Genomic DNA, 20,850 nt, shown 5'->3' with positions numbered 1-20,850 from the left:
TTTCAACTAGAGCCTGTTTGGATACCGATGAGCTGTAATGGCAGCGATGAGTTGGAAAAAGTTCTTACTATGGTCAATTAAGGCTTATTTGTATACTTGGGTGCTGACAACTATATTGACAAATATTGTTTGTGCTACTTTAAAAAGCATTGCAAAGCAAAAAAAAGCTTTCACTCATCAATAATACTGCAATTGGACAAGACTAGATTCTTCTTAAAGCATCCCGGGGTTAAGAGCAGGGGAGCTGCACATTGTGTTTTTGTTGAGATAAAAAGAGTTCTTGCTGACAAGATTTTCAAAGGATTTCTGTCAAAGAACAATGAGGCCGTAATTGTTAGTGTTATTATTTTAGTATGAGCTAAGAAGTTCTGCACTATGAAGTCTGAGCAGATACCCAAATGCTACATTTGAAAAAGGTGCCATTAAACATTTGTAACATTAATGTGGTATTAAACTATGTAACATTATGCCACAATTAAACATTTTAAAAATTATTTCCATGGAAAAATGTTGATTCTCTAATGCTTGTCTGTACATGCAGCAAAATCAGATGGTGTTATAAATAAAAAAATAAATTTAACATCAATTGTATGAGGTGAGAATAATTCTTCTAAGGCAAAATGGTAATAGAAGAAATAAATAGCCATTTTGTATAGGCCCTGGTCCTACAGATGTTCAAATTGCTATTTAAATATCATCTGATAATCTTTACTCGGTGAAAAAATGCAGAAATTCTTCTCATAGCTTTTGGAGAATTTTTACAGAGACTTTGTCTTCACATTTCTTTCATTTAACTTTTACAGATGTCTTCCCCATGCCCTTCTTAACTGACTTTCTAGGCAGATGAAATCAAATATATTTGGCCTTGGTAACTAGAAAGACATATATCTATGTAAGTCTGCCTGTTTTGGCCCTTTTCCTAGCACATGCCTTAATTCAGTCATGCACTTTTTACTCTTTATTTTTTCATTCAGTTCACGATCAAAATATGACAACAGAATTGTAGATGTCAGTGAGATCCCAATCAGGAAATTCTCGTTATTCTGAGCCTTCTTCCTGCAGGTACATGAACTGACTTCCTAGAGTGTCACCAACAATTAATAATTTGAATTGGGAAAGAAAAAATTGCTGATGAGTTCTTCTTTCCCAGAAAGGTCAAATTGAATTTAGTTGGAGAAAAATTTTAAATTACTTTGACCATGATAACTTGCTGTTTTCTACATTCTTAGGATGATGAATATAGATTCCACTGGTCATGATTTCCCTTGCCCATATACTCTCTTTTGGAATGTGAAAAGACAAACTCCAGCTCTAATTCTCAATAAAGATGTAATTGGCATGCTGGGATTTTTGAAAGTCATAATTCGTCTTTCTTCTTCAGGATGATTTTCCTTACAAGTTCTGTAACATAAGGTCTTATTTCTTCAACAGAGACAGTAGAGTCCCAGGCCTTTACTACTTTCCCATTGGGGTCCACCAGGTATTTCCAGAAGTTCCAGGTTGGTTCTTCTCCTGTAGAATCTACAGGCAACAAAAAAGTGGAAACTTAGAAAAGAAAACCACGTTAGCCAATTCCTGACATTTTTTCATGTCAATTTGATGATTACCCTCTCAGAGGAAGAAGGAATGTAAAATTAAGAGGTAGTTCAGACTGAATAATAAGATTAATTTTCTGACAGACAGGGAGCTTTAACTAGACAGTAGCCCCCTGGAGACTAATGGAAACAGTCAAGCTTGAGACAGACAGGAGAAAGCACTATAATCGGTGTTAAAGTGCATGCGCATGTGTGTCTGGTGCTATATAGATATCTGAAACAGTTGAACATTGATAGGAAAATGGAATTTGGCATAACAATATAGCTGTACCAAGACTGATTATTTGTGTACTTATCCAGAATTTTTCCTCCAAAAGCACCCAGTATCGTGTGTTTCAGAAGTATGTTTAAAGAAATGCTACATAAAGAAATAACAAAGTAAATTGTTCCAGGAGGAACAATTACTACAGTTTTTCTCTCCATGACCACGTACTCATTTTACAAGAGTCGCATATCCTTTACTATTCTGCTACATGACGAATAAAATTTTGAGGATTTTCAATCAGACCAGGAGCCTCATCCCACTAATAGCACAAGTACAGACGCTACAGACAAATAAGCATCTTTTTCTATTGATTATACATTGGGCAAAATCTCATAAGGAATCAGAACATATTTCAAAATATCATCAAGACACAGCAGACCCACACCATTGACTACCTTGTCATTATGCTGCATAAATATACTGCCTCTAGCAGCCTCCCTTTGTGTGTGGACCAAAAGGGAAACAGAAGTTTTGCAAGTTTCATGTGACATGTCTGCAGTAACAACCCCACTGGGCAAAACAGAAATGGAAGAATGTGAAGAGAATTAAAGGGAAGTTTGGCTAGCAGGAAGATCCATTACAGACACCTGGAAGAAACTGGGCTTGGGGTAGCCAAAAATAATACTACTGACACTCCTTTAAATTCAGTGGTATGTGGGAGAACACTGTAGTGCTGTAGTACTGTAGTAGCGATATAGTCCTTGCAGAATGCAGCTCAGATGATACCATGTCATATTGGGCTTTATTATATATCATTGCTTGAAGGCGTTTCATTCACATTGGCTAAAGACTGACATTTAGTTTGGCATTTAAATGGTATTTAGAGCATTTGTTCAGTGCATGAAAAGCAGTGCCTTGATAAAGAAAGTAGTGCCTGGGGTGTCATAGTAGCTGTCAGGGGCAACAGAGAGAAATCCTGCCTTGTGCAGGAGGATGGACTACATGACTTCTGACCTCTTTGAGCCTGACAATTCTGCGCTACAGTTCTGTGAATAGGCATAGATTATTTTTTTTCTGTCAGATGGTATTTTGTGTTAGAGGAATTCCACACTGGGGGAACAACCCCGCAATGTTCCAGACTACTCACCAATTAAGTACTTGAAGGCAGGAATTGCACCGGCTCCACTGACTGCAATTTTGCTGAACATAGGAAAGGAGGCACCATACGTCTTCCGTGCAAAACTCTCAATTTCTTTGTTAGTATCTGGTTCTTGCTGCCCAAACTGATTGCATGGGAATGCCAGCACATTGAAATGATATGGGCCAAGGTCTCTCTGTAACTGTTGTAAGGCCTTGTAGTGGCTATCTGTATACCCACACTCACTTGCAACGTTGACAACTAGTGACACCTGAAGAACAAAAGAGATAAAAAAATGTGCTGCACAGGTCAGTTTTCCAACAGGTAGGCTGGGATGCAGATTATTTTCAAAAAATGAGAATGTCTAGAGAACTGTGATTGAACACTTATGTTTGAAACTACATCGAGTTCTGTTCACAATAGGAAGATTTAATATTTCTTTTATGTATTCCCATTTGGCAACCATGAAGATAATAAATAAACTGCTAAGATAATTCAATTCTCAGTTTATAGAGTATCTATGCTTCTCCATTCTGCCTTCTGGATAGTTTCTAAGCATATTTAAGAAATGACCATCCAGCTAAGATATACCAAGCTGCATGAAAGAAACTTGCAAATTAATGTATTTTGGTAGTTCTGTTGTGAAGCATCTGTTCTGCAGCATCTTTCCTTGTACCAAATTTAGTACTCATACAGAACTGGCTGATCCATTTATCATTGCTAGTGTAGATGTCTTCACCTGGAAGTTAATAGAAGCAATTATGGGATTTTGGGTTGGTCTGTGCAGTATAGACTGTAAAATTTCCCACCATTTCTAGAGGAAATCTATTCAGTTGTGACAAAATGACAAGTTTTTGCATAAAATTAAGTGACCTAACCGTGACCTGACACACATTACACAGTTTCTCAAGGCCTTGAAGAGCTTTCTGTTGGTTTTTGAGATATTTTATCTTTAAATAACTCCCAGAATTTATTTCTAGACTTACAGCTTTTATTATTCTTATGAATTTCTTAAGTGTGAGTTGAGTCCATTCTAATATTTCTTCAGAGTGGATTAAAGCTGAATGTAATATATCTTTTAGATACAATATGATTTTATTAATAAAAATAGCATTATGCACTTTATAATGATGTTTCTTTTACATATAACTACACTCTATTCCTTTTTTCAGACCAGTTTGTAAGAGTCGTAATGCAATATAAATATTATAATACTAAAAATGTTTCTACCCACCTTTGGATTCTTACGTTACTATTGTTCCATATTCCTAAGTGTATGTTTTTATACAAAATATAAAAGTATAAAGGAAATAGGAATAGAGTGCATCAAATAAATTATAATATATGAAAAATAAATTACTACATGTGTATAGTGTTTTTAAGGCCAGAAAACAAACCAGCATATAAAAGCCCATAATCTGGGTAAGGTATGGGATCATAAGATGAAATCCCTAGAAGCGGTAGGAATGAGTAAAGAAAAAGCTAAGGGGATGTTGGTGTTTATCATTTCTTACATTAAACATTAACACTTACTTTGTGTATTTTATACCTTGTATAGGTATATGGCCATACTTAAAGTCATTTTGGAGTGACACTGTTTTCCCTGGAAGACAGGTAATCTTATAAAGCACAAGTTGATGTAATCTTCTTTGTGGTGTGGTGCATCAACAGAATACAATCTAAGCAATCCCTGTACACTTATGAAACATGATCTGGAGACATCTAGCTAACTTCCAAAGCATCGCATTCATTCAGACAACATTTACAAGATCTACCTGAAATTTTAAATTCAGTCTCCTAAAACATCCAAAGATGTATAATTAGATGTATAACTACAATCCAAAGAGTGTAACTAGATTTTTTTTTTCAGAGAAGAGGTAATAATTTTATGATGCATTCCTGTTGCAGACTGTCAGCATTTCAAATAGAACTTACACACTGGACATAAAAAATAACTATTGGCAGTTCTGTTCTTTTCAAATAATCTCTACTTACCAGGCATAGTGATAACTGTAGTTTAGTATGACTGAAGTAAAGATAAATTGTAAGACTAAGAGTTGAAGTCACATGCAGTTCTTTCATATAAAATTCTAGAGGCTTTTTAAAACATAGTTTAAGACTCAGCATTCTCATGATGCTGAAGTATTCATATACCTTACCATATTCACACCTATTGGTACTTTATCCTAAATACAATGCTAAGGTAAGAATTTATCATTGGAGATTTGGGGAAATAAGGTTGTGTAGGTATTATGCTCATATTAGAACAGATATGAAAGATGACTTGCCAATGAAAACAATCAAGCTTTTATGACTTCTACTTGATTTTGAAGTTAGGAGGGCTTGAAAGAATTCACTCCAAAAGAAACAACAATTTTAATTTACAGCTGTTTAAAACCAGTGATTACTTGGCATGGTGGTGAAAAGCGTGAGAGCTCACACTGCAAGTGGTGCAAACTTCCAAATGTAGTCCCAGAAAATAGGAGGAAACTACACACAGCATTTCTTAGAATGGCAGACACATTATGCTTCTCTTTTTTGCTTAGAAAAATGCATTCTGTTACTGAACTCCATCATCTAATAGTGCAAACCTCCTAAAAGTATAACAAACACATATAATAAAAAACTTTCAGGATTTATTAATATTTCATAAGGAATGTTTAAAATGATTGTTTAAAAATATTTACCAAGTTATCTTTCAAGTGTCTGGTACCAGAATTGATTAAATGCAGTGATTTTTTTGGTCTATATTTTATTTTTAATAAATAACAGTCACCCTTTTGTTCTCATGAAGAAGCTGTACTTTGACTTCTTACAACTATTAATGATTTAAATTAAGTTCAGTATGCCTCTTGACTGACTTTAGGCTCTGAGAGTGCAAGTCAAGTACACCACCTAGTGTGCAGTGCAAACAATTCATCCTGGACCTTACAAAAATTGTTTAATTTAAGCTGAATTCTCTATTAGCTGTTGTCTGACTGCTTAATACTATCCATTCCTTCCCTTTGCTTAGAAAACCTATGCATTCTAGTAGTGAACTCATTTATTTAACACTGCAAAAATATTTCTTGGTTTACTTGATGTTTACACCAGTGTTACCTCCTTGAGAAAAAGATCCCTACAGAGATTTATGAATCTGCTATCAGCTTCAAGTAACCCTTTGTGGATCTGTTAGAGAGACAGTAGATACGTAGGTTTTTAGATCTGGAGATTCTTAACTGGCTCCATCTGACTGATGGAAGAACCAGCCACAAGTGTCAGATTATACCGACTCACAGAGTTGTTACCTTAATGGAAAAAAATAGCAATACTTTGTATGGTAATTGAGTAGCTATAGTCTGTATTTATCCACATTCAATAATACTACATTCTCAGATTGCAGAGAGTTGTGATGCAAAGTGCCTAGCATTACCTTCAATAGTAAAATAATACTTTACAATGTTATAGTGCCTAATACTTTTACATTATTATAGTGCCTTTGGTTCAAGATTTCCAAAGCACTGTACTAACACTGCTTAATTACACCTCAGCACACGGTACTTAGCTGTGTGGTAGATAGGCAGGCAGGCAGGCAGGTAGGTAGGTACTATTATATATATAAACGCAGCAGGGAACAGTTGATGCTTGAGAGTTCTGACTCCCAAATAGATACTATTTTTGGTAAGAACACTGCCTCTTACAGCATATCTGATAGAGATCATAAAATAAAAGATAAGCTTTATTTAATTAGACAGGTAGATAGATTACATATAAAACTAATCTTATTTGGATCCTGTTGATTGTTTTCCAGCCACACATCACTGCCCTTCATTTTTCATGTAGATGGGTCAACATCAGTATGGTAGCCTGGAAAAAGCATATGAGGATGGCCTTGTGCAACACAGTAAACCAGACAGCTTTTTGATCTATTTCCCTTCTGGTACTCTTTTTTTCAGTCGTTATAGTCCTCCCTTTCTCTGCTTTCAGGCAGATGTAATATCACACCTGATTTTGTAGTATGTATGCCAAATTTTTAGCATTCTGGCAATATAATGCCTTATGTCCTCATAAAAAGAGTACTCCCTCACATTTTTTGATACTTTTATTAAAGTGGAGGATAGGTTATGTCTGTGCACACTTATTTCAGAAAAAAAAATCTGTTCCTTAATTTTTTTCATTTTTGTTATTTCAGAATTGTTAGTATGTTTCTTATTTACTATATGAGGAAGGGTACTCATGATTTGTATCAAGATGCACTTGAATGGAAAATGAAATAGTATCAATCAGTCTTACTTTTTTCTTACTAAGAAAAATTATCTCAATAATCTGAGTACACAATAATTTATATTAGTAATAGTTATTGAAGAAAGATTCTGCAAGTCATGAATTGCACTGATTGTTTCTACTTAGCATGGCTCTTGTGTTTTTAGAATTAGCAGACTATTTTTTTTATACTCTGGGAGCTTTTGGGTTTTTTCAATTCCCAGTTAGTTTCTTGACTACAAATTAAGTAGTTATTTAACTAAATTAGTTGAGTGACTGAATTGAAGAAAATGTTTTCTCTACATCTGCCAGAAAGCTTAAGGCTGTTAAAAGCAGGTTTAGCAATTAGCAGACTAAAGTTCCAGGGGCTAACTAGTGACTCATTTTCTTTAAAACATCAGCAGCACATTTGTAGTACTTACATATTATTTGCTTTCTTTTAATAGCTTTAAAACATCACGATAAACCTGCATCTTAACGTTACTTATCTAACTGCAGATTTAAGTATGTTTATTTTAAGAAATAAAAGGGAGTTTTAATTAATCTTTGTCTACCTTGATACTGAGCTCTGACAACATAATGACAGAACGGGATGTGTTTTATTGCTGTAATTTTCTTTAAAATTGTGCACATGCATTCTCAGATAGCAGCTAGCCTGAACATGAATAGGCTCTCTGAAAGCAAATCTTTTTGTTCCATAGAGAAGCTCATCATCACTTTTTTGGAATAAACTATTCTAAATGGCCTAGCAGAGATCAAGGAATACCATTCACTGATGGCTCTAGAGCTCTCCCTTATGAAACCAGTCACGCCCCGAGGATGGCCTGGTATCATAGCACCACTGGCGATACAGACACACACCCCTAACCTGGCATGGTCATGAGATACCGGGGCAGCCTCTGCAGCTTGTTCCGGAGGGGACTAACACCCTCAGCTCTCTGCAGGGTGGCTGTAAGGAATTCCTCCAAGATCCTCCTTTACTCCATTCCATGTGGATTTTGGCCCTGAGGTAGAAGCTATAAGTGGTATTTGCTTATTCAGACAGATTTGCAGATGACCTGCAGACAAAACATGCCCCAGTAACAGGATTTATTGACAGAGCCTTTGGAAGGAACTCCTTAAAAAAAGCAAATATTGCTTAATAGGTTTCATGGTTTTTCCAATATAGATATTTGAGTGTGCATTGGACCAGTTCTGCTCTATCTGAATTGTGAACGGAGGGGGAGGAGGACTTTGACCAGGTAAGATTCAGACCTCTCATTTGGTACAATTCCACCCGTATCCCTTTCTGCTGAGCTCAGGAAAATGTACATCTCCTCCCATATCCCTTCTCTGCCTTCCTGCCAATGTTTTAGTGACCTGCTGCTGTGGACTAGTGAGCTCAGACACCTCAGTGAAGTACCCGAGGAGAGGGAAAAGGAAGGTGGAAACACAAAGCTGGAGAACAAGGGTGAAAGTGAGAAGTGGTGCCTGCCTTTTTGGGCAGCAGCTAAGCTCTTGGATCGCCTGGCTGTATCACAGAAGATGTGTTACTTGTGCACTAAGGCTGGCAGTTGTGGGCTTTGTGTTGATTTTAACTTCTGTAATCTCTGAATGTGGCTGTAAGAGCTTATAGTATTATGCCCCCTGTGTGTTAAGTTCCCTTTTCACTCTTCCATAGGTACTGACCGTCTTTCCTAGATGGTCAAACCACCAAAAAAAAAATAAAATCAGGTTACATTCAAGGAAACTGTTCTTAAAATGGGAAGGAAAGCTCAGCCTAGAACTCCTTAATGTAGTATGTAAATAAAATTTAAAAGACATCATAAGAGTATGTGTGTCTACATGCCCTTCTTCATACTGCTCTGTAACATGAAAAAGTGACAAGGGGAATAGCATGATGGTGCTACAATTTCACTATACACTGATAATTAATTACTTTATCATGTCTCTCACTTTTTTACTAATTATGGTGAAATCTGTTAACTCCATTAGCTACCAATTAAATCCCATCTTTTTTTTTTAATGCAGAACATTAAAAAGGAATGGGATTTAGGCGAAAACAATTAACTAACAGTCATGCAGTTAAAAGGCAGAAATAAGCTCCAAAAGTAAGTTATACAAAGGTACGACCTCCGAGCTTCAAATTTAACAGCCACAACCCAGTGCAATTCATCCTGCTGAATGAACGGCAGGCAGACAGGCATTCCCTGCCTGCCACGTCTACAGGCAGCAGCCTGCACAAGGAAAAGACGTGGACACACACGGAGGTTAGACTGCAAACGTTTTATTTAAAGCCTGCAAAGACCTATCGAGCAGTATCAAAGGCAGCATGCAGGCAACACTCCAGATCAGTTAAAGAAGAGTCGTAAACCCAAATCTATCTGCATGCGTGCACCAAGTTAATGTACAACCTCTCCACCCCCACTTGGTTTTTGCAGACGTGCAAAGACCGGCTGGTTAGTGAGTCAGGACGAGAGCTGCCCATCTCCGTGCAGACTTACCGAGCCCCTGTATTTCTCCAGAGAGACTAGTTTGCCCCTGATGTTTACAACTTTGAAAGTGTAAAAATCAGGCTCTTTCTGCTGCGTAGCGGAAAATGCTAAGAGCAGGAGTGCTGCAATTGCAAGGAGCATGGCTAGAGGGATGAGGAAAACTTTGGGGAAGGAAGAGGAAGGCTTGTGCTCCACACTGCCCTCAGGATCTAGCATGCTGCACGGCCGTGCTGCAGAGACACTTGCCACGATGGGAAAGCGCTGCCGCAAAGAAAGGACTGCTGCAAACGGAGCTTTTGCAACAGTCTGGCTTCTGCGAAGGGTTAGTAGAAGCTGTGTCCATACCAGACCAAAGGAAGATGTATTTATGGAGGATTCAAATACTCTAAAATTGAGTGTTTCATGGTGGTAGTGGTCTATGAAGTAAGGCCATTTATGGGTACAAGACAAATGAAAGTGCTACTTGGCTCAAGAATAGTAATACCATTTGTGTCTTTGGGACACTGGTCAGATTTAGAGATCTGCTTTAACTATGTCCTAGGAAAATAAGGCATAGAGTTATTGTGATTTTTGATGGATTTGCAAGTGCCTTTTTTTAGTATACTGACTATAGTATCTAGTAACTACAGTGTAATCTCAAAGGATACCAGTGGCTTGGTTGCTAGTGGTTACTGATGCGAGTGCTCTGAACAATAGTCACAGCATACAGTCAGTAAAAACAGAACTACAAACATATCATGCATAGTGTTACGTGAAACAGAGCGCCATTACCAGGCCTTCAGGAAATTCTCTGCATGCATCTGGTTGATGAGGAGTGGCCAGACCACTGGTCTTGACAGTGTGATCTGTGAGAAACATACTACCAAAGGGTTTTTAAGCAAGAAAGAGGCATTAAGCATCAGGAACTGAATTTGGTACCAAAGCTTTCAGATATACAGAGCCAAACCACTGCTTCAGTGCACTGATGCCATTCTTGGGTTGTCTGCAAGAAAAAATAGCCATTTGTACAATTCGCTACTATGCCTGCTGGAAGAAAAGGGTTTTTATATATAAAGTAACACCAATAGAAAGCATTTGATGGTCATTGATTTCTTCTTGGATGGAGACACTGGTCCTCCATGCCTATGATTCTGATAATTCTTGGCAAAGAAAAGCTAAATGTAGTGATTTACAGAAAACAATCAAGCAGCACATCCAAGGCATATTGAAAATCTATCTTTTGAAGAACAAGTTAAATTTTGTAATCTCACTTGGTGATTTTTTTTTTTAAATTGAGTTTTGGTAGATCTTTGACATCTTGATTAAATTTGGTTAGGTAATTCAATAAGTGGCATTACTGTAAGTGATGAAGCCATGTATAACTAGTTGAAAAATTTAATTATAGTTTTTAAACATTTCAGATTTTTCATGGTTTTATGTATTTCAGCTTAAGCAGACATCCAGCATCAAGAAATAATGCAATATGCTACAAAAATATATAGATGGAAAATCTTCTACCATGCTGTCTATGGGGAAGATACACTGTGCTAAGAATCTGAAGTTCTCATCTTCACAGGTAAGTGCTATCTTTCTGATCTTTCTGTATACTTTCCTGGCTGTAGTATTGACCAAGAACCTTTCCTTTAGATGACAGTCAAGTATGATTTCCTCATTTTATAAATAAATTATCTAAGAAGCTTTAGAGATTCTTCAGACACAGCTGGAGACAGAAAATAGGGCTTTAGTATAGTATATACATTTAAATAAATTTTTAAAACCTAGTAAATCCTAAAAATAATTTTAAAAATAATTCCAACAATGAAAATTATTTAATATAAGCATTTTTTGGCCAGAAAATTAAAAATAAATCTACCATACATGTCTACATTTTTTAGGCAAAATTATATAGTAGTTTTGGTATGGGACTGAAAAACGAAGCATCACTGCAACATGACACAAGGTTTTGCTCTGGAAAGGGACTTTTAAAAATCTACTTCCTACAGCTTTATGATTATTGTCTCTGATTTCTAGGTAAAATTTAGTGGCTTTCAGAATTATATTTTCTACAAACTAAGCCCAGAATCTGGAAGTTTTTGATCACTGGCACTGAATTGGGAATTCTTTAAACAATCACCAATTGGCAGTAGAATTCATCTTCCTCTTTTACTGCCATGTTTCTATATTGATCCCTGCAATAAAACATTCTTTAACATCAGCAAAGAAGGAAGAATTGTTCCTGAATACACAGAGAGAGAGAGACTATGTCAAAGACTGTTGGCTTTATAATAGTTCAAGTTTTCAGAGCCAAAGTGCACTAACATTTTATATTAAAATCTATCCAACTATTTGAACTAAATTGTTGAAAGAATCTGACATATAATAAATTCAAGCTTGCAGGAAAAACGCCAGTCACTTTTGCAAACTGGTGTTTGTTTGCTTGCTAGCATGTCTAAATGTTGGTCTAGGACTGTATTCAGTAGCAAGTATAATTTAGTTACTTTTGCAATTTACTCTGTGGCCTACTAAACCTAATAAAAATTGTTGTCAAACCGGACTGGACTGAAACCACTACCCAGCTAACCTCAGCTGTCCCCCAAACAGCATTGCAGCACTGCCATTTCTGCCACTGCTGACCTGGACAGGATCGGCCCATGTTCCTGAAGGTGAAAGCTCTGTGCTTCGTCCCATTAGCAATACCCTGAACTATCCAATCCTCATTTCGTAAAACGTGAACTTCAAGGGAACCACAAAAAAGCAGAGTAGCTGTAAGGATTGCACTGACTTCACAATACATTCAAAGGTACTTCTTGCCAGTATTTATAGAATTCAGTATTACAGATTTTGTTTACCTACGTAGACTCTCTGAGGTAGTGCTTTCAGCACTACTATTCACATTAATACTTTCCTTTGAACCCCTCGAACAGTTCAACATTAATCTTTTATGCGCCTTGTTTTTCTGGAAAGGCCACCTTAGCCTGGGCTAGGAAGTGCCAACAACATGACATTTCACTGCCAAGGAGGAGAAGTACTGTACTGGATCACCGAGAGATTTGCCTTACACAAGCACTTGCCAATTTCTTTAGGTCATCCTCCAGCACTGCCAAGAGCCAGGCAGGCCGGCTCTTCTCCCCTGAGACCTGCGAAACTGCCAGCAGACACACTGGCCAAGATGCTGTCGCTAGCTGCAGCCGGGGCCAGCTTCATAGCCCAGGTCAGGGCGCCAGGAGCAGTTTCCCCCCAGCGTCCCCGTTTATGGCAGGCTGCTTTGTGTGGAGCACACCCGCCCTTCACCGAACGCCGGCGTCAGAAGCGGGGAGGCGGGCGGGAAAGCCCTGAGGAAAGGGGGAACAAGGCCCAAGCTGCGACGTGGGGCAGACCCTCCAGGCAGGCCCTAACGCTGCTCTATAGGGCCTCGGGCCTAGCGTGCGTGGGGAAAGGCCTGGGATGAAAAAATGGGGAAAAAACAGGAAGAAATGGGGTGGCTGTGGGGGGAATTAAGGAAAAAAGGGAGCTGCTTATTCCCACATCCCTGGGGGAGGGAGGCCCTGAACGCCGGGGGAGATGGGAAGAGGGGCGCCACCCTGCCACTGGAGGGGGAGACCTGAGGCCGAGGGGGAGCTCCCCGGCGGCCGGGGCCGATCCCGGCAGGGAAGGGCCGGGCCGGGCCGGGCCGGGCCAAGGCGGGCCCGGCATAGCCGTCCGGCCGCCGCCCCGCGCCCGCCCGGCAGCGCCGCCCGCCCTCGAGGCTCTCCCTCCCGCCCTCGCCCCACAATGCATCGCGCGGCGCGGCTGACATGGCGGCCGGGCCGGACTGAGCCGCTGGCGTCGGGGCCTCCAGCAGCTGGAGCCGGGCATGGCGGGGGGGCAGCCCCGGCACCCCTAGCGCCGCAGCCAGGTACCGGGCTCCAGGGGCCGGGGGGGCACCGCCCAGCGTCGTGGGCCTCCCCCGAGGGGTGGGGGTGGCTGGGCGCGCTCTGCTCTCTCCCCTTATGCGGGGCGGGGGGAGGCGAGCTCGGGGGGGGGGGGCTGTCCGCGCCGGCGCCCCCCGCCTCAGCCCGCGGCGCCCCAGCTCCGCCCTGCCCCGGCCCGCCTGCCTGCGCCCCACCTCGACGGCCCATCGCGGCCTCCCGAACCCGCGCCCGGGCGGCTGGCGGCACCGGGGGTGCCCCGCACACCCGGCCGGGGGCGCCGGTCATAGCCCGGGATGGGCGGGGGGGGGGGGCAAGGTCAGTGGGGAACCTGGGCCGGCCCCACGGCCGCATCCAGGCGGGCGGCCGTCCTGAGGGCAGTGCCCGGCAGCGCGCCCGCCAGGGTCTGCCAGGCTGGAGCTGGGTGCATGCAGCTTGTTGTTCTCACGCCCTATGGAATTAAATATCGGGGGGGAGAGACCGTTGCAGTTGGTGAGGCTGCGCGGGGAAATGCCGCTCTGTCCTGGGCCACCCTCACAAACTGTGTCCCCCTCCGCCGTTTCTTGCCAAAGCGAGAGGTTCTCCTTTCTGTGGGTGAAATGTGCCTGAAATGACACACAGGCATCCATTCGCCTATGTGTTTGTGCTCTTTTGTTGGCTTATCTTGTATACAAATACAGCTGAATGACTTTCCTGCTTTTGCAATATGTTGCAATTTGCCAGTTGGCTGAATGTGTCATATTACCTGAGGCCTTCTTGCTTTTAAGGTTGTTTCTGGGTATATCAAAGGAGGACGAGCTCCTAACATGCAGAGAAACAGTATAATCAGGTTTAGGCTAAGGTAGGGATTAGTATGATAAAAACATAGTTGTATTGAAGTAAGGATCTAATAATTTTTTTATAGTCACGCCACTTCCACGTCACTTGGCTTCCTGAGCCCTGTGCCCTGGATTGAGGAGTCATTGCATTTGCTTGAAGATAGAGGATACGCGTTGTTTCTGGTTTTGTTTGACTTGTCCTCCCAGTTTCAGTAGGTGCTTTTTGGATAGTCTGACCCCAGATAGTTGCGACACAATTATTTCTGTGACAAGAAAAGTAAACCAGCCATGGAAGTACAACTTAATTACATCATCTGGCAGAAGATGCTTTATTAGGAGTGAGAGGTCTCCTTTACAAACATCAGTTTTGCAGTGAGCTTTTAAAATCACTCTTCTACTTAACTTTAGTGAAAATACCTTCATAAAATCAGTTTTGGGATGAAATTACCATTTCCCAGAACATATGTGTTGGGATATGTTCCCAGAAGACGCATACGGAGGGATCAGAAAGTTCCTTCTGTGTTGTGTTCTTGCACAGAAGGCAGGTGGGACATTTCTCTCATACCTCAGCTAGCAGAGGAAGGGAAACTGCCAGGTGCTACGGGACACCTGCATGGTATGGGGCATTTAGCTGGTTCTTCCTCTGAAGGGAATTGCTACTACAGGGAGAAGGAGAAAGGGGAGCAGTGTTTCCCTGTGTCCTATTGAAAGCAAGATATACCTGAGGAGCTCCTCTTAAATGTCTTGTGGATCTGCTTGTCAGAGTAATGGTTTTGGGTTGTGTATTCACACCGATACCATAAGGCAGTTCAAAATTTTGCCCAGCTGAGAGTATATCCTGTTTTCTAATTGTAACGCTTGCTTTTGAAATTTTACAAAGTCTTTCTACTAAATGAACTTTATTTTTGTCCCTATCTTAATGAAGTAATGTAATACTTCTACTGAGAACTGATAGAAAGAAGGATCCTGGAATTTGCTTAGTGGATTAATTTGCAGAATGGAAGCAATCCAGGCGAAGTCAACATTTCTGATGCTTTTCGCATATTAAGACTATATTATATAGTTTGATAAATTGCTTAATTGTACATAAATGATAGATCAGAAACTCTTTTAACTTAGAAGTACTAAAGACTTATTACTTATATTTAGTAACAATGCATATGAATCTCATTTTTACCTTTTTTTTTATCAGAGATGCATGCATACATGTATATGTGCTCATACTGTATCCTTGGTTCATAATTTTGGTTTTGATGTTTCAGCAAATCTTTGGAAAAAACCACTTTATCTGATTTCTTAGATTTTATTTTTTATTTCTGTTGATGTATGAAACAATATTTCCAGCAAGAAGTAACTTTCATATTTTAGTTTTTGGTGTCAGCAAAGCTTGACTTGGGAGTCTGGAATAGGTTTTGCATTACAAACTGCTGTAACTCAGTCTATGTGCCAACTATATGGATGCATTCTTGACAACTTTTCTAAACTAGTGGTTTTCAGCATATTTCTTTCAGTAGTGAAAGTGCTGGATCGTGGTAAAGCAGACGTAAGGATACTAGTAGAAGATCAATTTGCTTTAGCTGTAGTTTGTGAACTAGTTTGCGACTGGTGTGAAGTAGTTCAAAGGCTGTCCCTTCCTCAAGGATTAGAGTTCAGGTGAAGGGATCACTATTGCTTAAATACAAGATTCAGATAAACTTCTATGCCACAAATATGTACTGCTGTATTTTTATTTAGCATAAGTGCCAAGTGTGAATGGAGGTTTAAGAATAAGATGCATAAATTGAGTTTAGATGCATAGCTGCCATTTAAGCCAGTTTCATGATCAGTTCAGGCCTCTGGAAGTTAGTTTAGCATCTGAAAGGCTTTAAACCTATGCAGTGCTGCACTGTTTTTTCGAGGCTCCTCTCCTGTAATGGTACAAATGTTGTGTTTGTTTTTAAAGTTAGAGCTACCTTGGATCAGTTTCCTGATCTGGTTACAGCATGTATCTTGCAGCACACAGGGACATTTGAGGCAGGTGGTACCCCTCTTCTGGCTTCAGTGCTTGCTTAAGTTGATTGTGAAATCTTTAAAGGACTATTGCAATAAAACCCAGGATCAGAATCAAAATGTACTAAAGCATTAGGAATCTTCATATGAAACACAGAGGTAAGGGAAGTAATTGTAACTTAGTTACACAGCTGGTGTGACTGAGAGGATGGCTTCCCTGAGTTCGGAATGGGAGTCGTCAGCAGTAGTAGGTTCAGAAAGTGGTAGTTCTTGGCATTTGGTGACATGCCTCTCTCTTACCTTCTCGGTGAGTCATACCGTGTTGTAGAAAAGACAGAGGGTGTCAATGCGAAGAGAAAATAACCTACAAGAAGCACATCTTGTACAGATTTCCTATACAGCATATTCTGCTCATTTAAGAATTTAATTGTAAGATATTTGCATGTACATATGTTACCAAGTTTTGTATCAAGCAAAGCCTTTCCTGTTACTTCATTTACTCAGCAGTACTTTCATAATTCAGATATAACCCTGTTACAGCTATATATACACACACACACTTGTTTATCTAATCATCACTCTGTAGAAATTTTCAGTCCTTCGTGTTGTAAATACAACATCAGAGCTTCCTACTGAGTTACGTATCTTCACTAAGCCCAGAGTGCTGGTTTTGTTGCATCCCTGTTTGTGTGTTAAATTTTTTGCACACTGCGCTGGCTTCCTTCCAGATAGATTTTGGTAGTATTATACTTACTAGCCTAAATTCTATAGCCTGTAGAAACAGGAAGATCTGAAACACTGTATAGCACTTATGTTTGTTACTAAGAATACCCCTGGGTTTATTGCTGATGGAGCCTGAGGCACTTTAGTGGTCAGTAATCTCTGAGAGTTTGAGTTTTCAGTAGTTTGGAAAAACATAAATTTGTACTAAGTTATGTCTAGTTCATCATAAAACAAATATAAATGTGTGATAACTTTTTTAAACTATTGGCATAGAACATGGGAGAAACTTGAATGATTTGTAGAAGTTCTCAGACACGAAAATGGGCCTAAGGCTGTAAACAGTCCAGAAAAGAGACACCCCCCCAGCACATTAGGACTGTCTGTAGACATTACCTGTGCTGCAATCTGAGCAGAGTACGGAAGACAACCTTTCCTTTTGTTCCTGTCTGTGGCTGTAACCTTTGCTTGCTGAATTTCCTTTTATTTTTGTTAAGGAAGTTCAGCTGGGCTATATTGGTAATCAGCTGGCAGGGAATGAGGTTAATCACCCCACTTACTGTTAGAAGGCTGGCTGGGGAGATTTGAGCTTAAGGCACAGTCATAATGGGACAGATAAAAGCAGGTCTCAGATAAAATACAGGTCCCTCTATCTCAAAGGAGGGAGTGCTTTATAGAAACAGGGTGATAACAATTATGTTTGTAGTACTTTCGCTGTTTATATTTAATCTAGTGCTCCCTGGGGAAACAAAACTTATGAGACTGTTCTCTTTCCCTTTAGTTGCTCTTCTGCACTGTTGTCATTACTTTTGGACGTTTCAACCAGTTGGGACCAAATTTTAGAACATATTTGAAGTAATGTCAAAAGATCGTTGAGTTTCTGTATGTTTTCTGGAAAAATCATGCCTCATTAGAGGAGGGGTCTCTGCTGAGGGGGAAGCAGGAGGAAGTTACGTTTTCTCTTAGGGAGCAGCTAAGAACCAGTCAGCACATATGTTCCTTCAGCTACAGCATGTCTCCTCCGCTTGCCCAATGGGCTGTGATCGAGAGTGTGACAGAGGAGCACGAAATGAATGTATAGGAAACGAGGTATATTCAGTTCTGCTGCTAATGAAATTACTAAAAAAGAAGTGCTTTGCAAAAAAGCAACTCAGCATGCAGGAGCTCACAGTTTAACTTGGCCTTCATCTTTGAAGAGGCCCTGTTATGGCAAAGTCTGACCCAAAATCTATGCTTTTGAAGGAGTTAAATACAGTTGAACAACTTGACAGGAAGGAGCGGAAGGCAAATGAGTAGAAATACCTTCTTGAAAGTGTTTGGGTTTTTTTTTTCCTGTTTGGAAGTAAGCTACCCTGAGCTTTTGCAATTCAAATGCAGAATTTTCTAATGCTAGTCTGAGAGAAGGAGGAAACAAAAGAAACTGGCAGAAATGAAAGTGAAACAATCTCGTTCCTTCGTTTTGTGAACCTAAAATGAATTCTACAGTAGTGAAATCGAAGCTGTTTTTAAACATTTTTAATTTGATTATTATAGGTATGTGTAGGCTTAATAATTTTCTGGAGTTTGAGGTCAGATGGTATCTTGTCTGACCTCAAGCTGTTGTATTGCAGCCAGATTATTTTTCTACAAATAGCCAAGAGTTGAGCTAGATTTCAGGGGAGTAACTGGTGCTGTACATTCAGAAAGCAGGGGAAACCAAGTCCCCTGTAACACCAGGATATTGAATAAATGAAATATGCTGAAATTATTTCAACAGATTAATCATAACCCACTTTGCAGACGCAGGTGAAAAACTCTGGGTTTGTTGCCAGCCTGCCTGGAAGAAGGTCTGGCAATTTGCTATGAGCCTGAGCTTGTGACTAAGACATGCCATCCAGGTTTCTTGAAAGATGCCACCTCAGCACTGATTCACTCCACTCTAGGGTTTTGTTTCCAACCATGTTATTCTTTCCGGAGGGACTCCTTTCTCTCCTCCCATTTCCTTCTCTCCCCTCTCTCATATGTAGATGGACAATATCTGATAGAGGAGGAAGGATCTTTTTGAGACTGTCTTGGGTTTAGTAGTGCTCTCTTTTTTGTTTTTCACGTTAAGTTTCATTAGTTGGTTTACTTTGCAGTTCTTTGTGAGATGGTAATGTGGTTACTATTGAGTACGTTACAGCAATTTAGATTGTTTTTTGTTTGCTAAATCATTTCAATATTTAAGAGCAAAAGAAGAAAAAGAAAAAAAATCCCAAAGTACAATGTTATTATTGCACTTGCATTTCAGATTCTGAATTTCATTGTGGAACTCTTAACCTTTTGTACAAAATATTCTTGTCTTAGGAAATTTCATTACCTATCTTTATTCATATTTCTCAAGAATAAAGGATATGTCTGTGCTTTTTAACCTTAACTACTTGCATTTGATTACACTCACTCTCTTAATATGTAACATTATCACAGTACTCAATTTATTAGCTGGGTTATAGTTTTTACTAGCAGTTTCCTTAGTTGTTTTTTCCTGTCACATTTGTACATTTGATTAAAGCTTATATATTCTCTTTGAATATATAACTGTGTATTTTATTGAATGGATGAGATTAAATAATTTGAGCCTACAGTAGAATTTTTGTGGATTTTTTTTTAAACCTTCTTGCATAATGTGAAACTAACAATTTGACACTTATAAAAAGCAGAGCAAAATGAAGCCCTGCTTTTCCTCCAATGCCAGAGTTTCATGGTAGCTTTAAAGTGGAAGTGGTGCCAAGAGAAGTTGTCCCCACCCTACTAGTTGTTTTGTTATTACCAGCTCCTGCTCCTCCTCCTCCCTTGTGCCAGCTTTATGTTAAGCCGGATTGGTTTTCCGGTTTTGTTCACTGAGGAACTGCACAAGGGAGGGAGCAGCCCGAGGAGTGGGAGTAAGTAGCCAGGGTTGGAGAAAGGGTGTTACTGCCTCTGTCAGAGTTGGTGCCAACCTATGCTGCTTTTCAGTGAATGTGGAAGTGTGGCCTTGGAGTGCTCCAATCCGGAGTTGAAGAGTGATGTGGATGTCAGAAATGGAAGTGGAAATGGTGTGTGTGTGTGGTTTTTGTTGTTTTGACTTTTTTCCCTCCTCTTCAGGTTGAGCAACTAAAACATAAGGAATAGTTTAGAATTTGAAAAATCCTACTCTCCTTTCTCTTCTGGTTACATAAAAAAAAAAAAATTCACAGTAGAGTACAGTTCAAAGATAGTGACATCCTGTACGTAGCTATAACATCTCACCAGTCTATAGAGCAGTGCTTTACACTGGAGGTGGGAGACTAGAATACTTTCGCCAGCCTGTGGGGACCCTGCTCTGTTCTTACCACACTGAGGCTTGAGCAATGCTGGTACAGGTGGGCAGCAGTTCCTGTTGCCGAGCTAATAAGAATTGCTTTGGGAAAGACCGACTGCAATCCAAAGGCAAATACTATTTAATCTTTTTGATTTTTTAAGTAAGAGCTAGGTGTAATCAGTGTTTAATAGAAAATAGTTGTAATATTAGCTAAATGTATTTGTGAGATAAAATACTTAGCTGTTGGAATGAATTTAGTAGTACAGATCTTTTTCTTTTCTATTTTACTGAAGACTGTGATGCTGACATTAACTTCATGAAAATTCTTGTAGTTTTAGTTTGTTTGTTTGGGTTTTTCTCATTTTTGAAAGATAATATGTATTTTCAATTATGTCAATAGATTTGTGTCTCTTTAAAGTGAGAGAGAGAGAGTAACTACATTATATAGCCTGGAAAAAAAAAAGTACTGTCTTTTATACTGATA

General features: G+C 39.7%; 2 protein-coding genes across 4 annotated transcripts in view; one reads left to right on the top strand and one right to left on the bottom strand.

Annotated features, from left to right (window-relative positions):
• Nucleotides 1-407: 407 nt before the first annotated feature.
• Nucleotides 408-9,870, bottom strand: GPX7 (glutathione peroxidase 7). The gene is made up of 3 exons (XM_009821297.2): nucleotides 9,664-9,870; nucleotides 2,948-3,209; nucleotides 408-1,521 (listed from the first exon to the last, which is right to left on the bottom strand). The coding sequence occupies exons 1-3, from the start codon at nucleotides 9,868-9,870 to the stop codon at nucleotides 1,358-1,360; spliced, it is 633 nt and encodes a 210-aa protein (XP_009819599.2). The 3' UTR covers nucleotides 408-1,357.
• A 3,603-nt stretch (nucleotides 9,871-13,473) lies between these two features.
• TUT4 (terminal uridylyl transferase 4) overlaps nucleotides 13,474-20,850 on the top strand; it is a 48,633-nt gene continuing 41,256 nt past the window's right edge. For all 3 annotated transcript variants that reach the window (XM_059821578.1, XM_059821577.1, XM_059821579.1), the window contains exon 1: nucleotides 13,474-13,528. The gene's annotated coding sequence lies outside the window, so the exon portion shown is untranslated. The remainder of the gene's footprint in view (nucleotides 13,529-20,850) is intronic.

This window comes from Gavia stellata, chromosome 10 (genome assembly GCF_030936135.1).
Source record: "Gavia stellata isolate bGavSte3 chromosome 10, bGavSte3.hap2, whole genome shotgun sequence".
Lineage (NCBI taxonomy): Eukaryota > Metazoa > Chordata > Aves > Gaviiformes > Gaviidae > Gavia > Gavia stellata.
Note: the sequence above shows the minus strand (reverse complement) of the source record. Positions and strands in the feature narration are given on the sequence as shown.

Bases quoted from the DNA above. Each gene is read 5' to 3' on its own strand.
- GPX7 (XM_009821297.2), bottom strand. From the start codon at position 9,870: ATGCTAGATCCTGAGGGCAGTGTGGAGCACAAGCCTTCCTCTTCCTTC. The intron at 3,210-9,663 runs GTAAGTCTGCAC...TTTGTTCTTCAG, and splicing joins TGGAGAAATACAGGGGCTCG to GTGTCACTAGTTGTCAACGT. The intron at 1,522-2,947 runs GTGAGTAGTCTG...TGTTGCCTGTAG, and splicing joins TGCCTTCAAGTACTTAATTG to ATTCTACAGGAGAAGAACCA.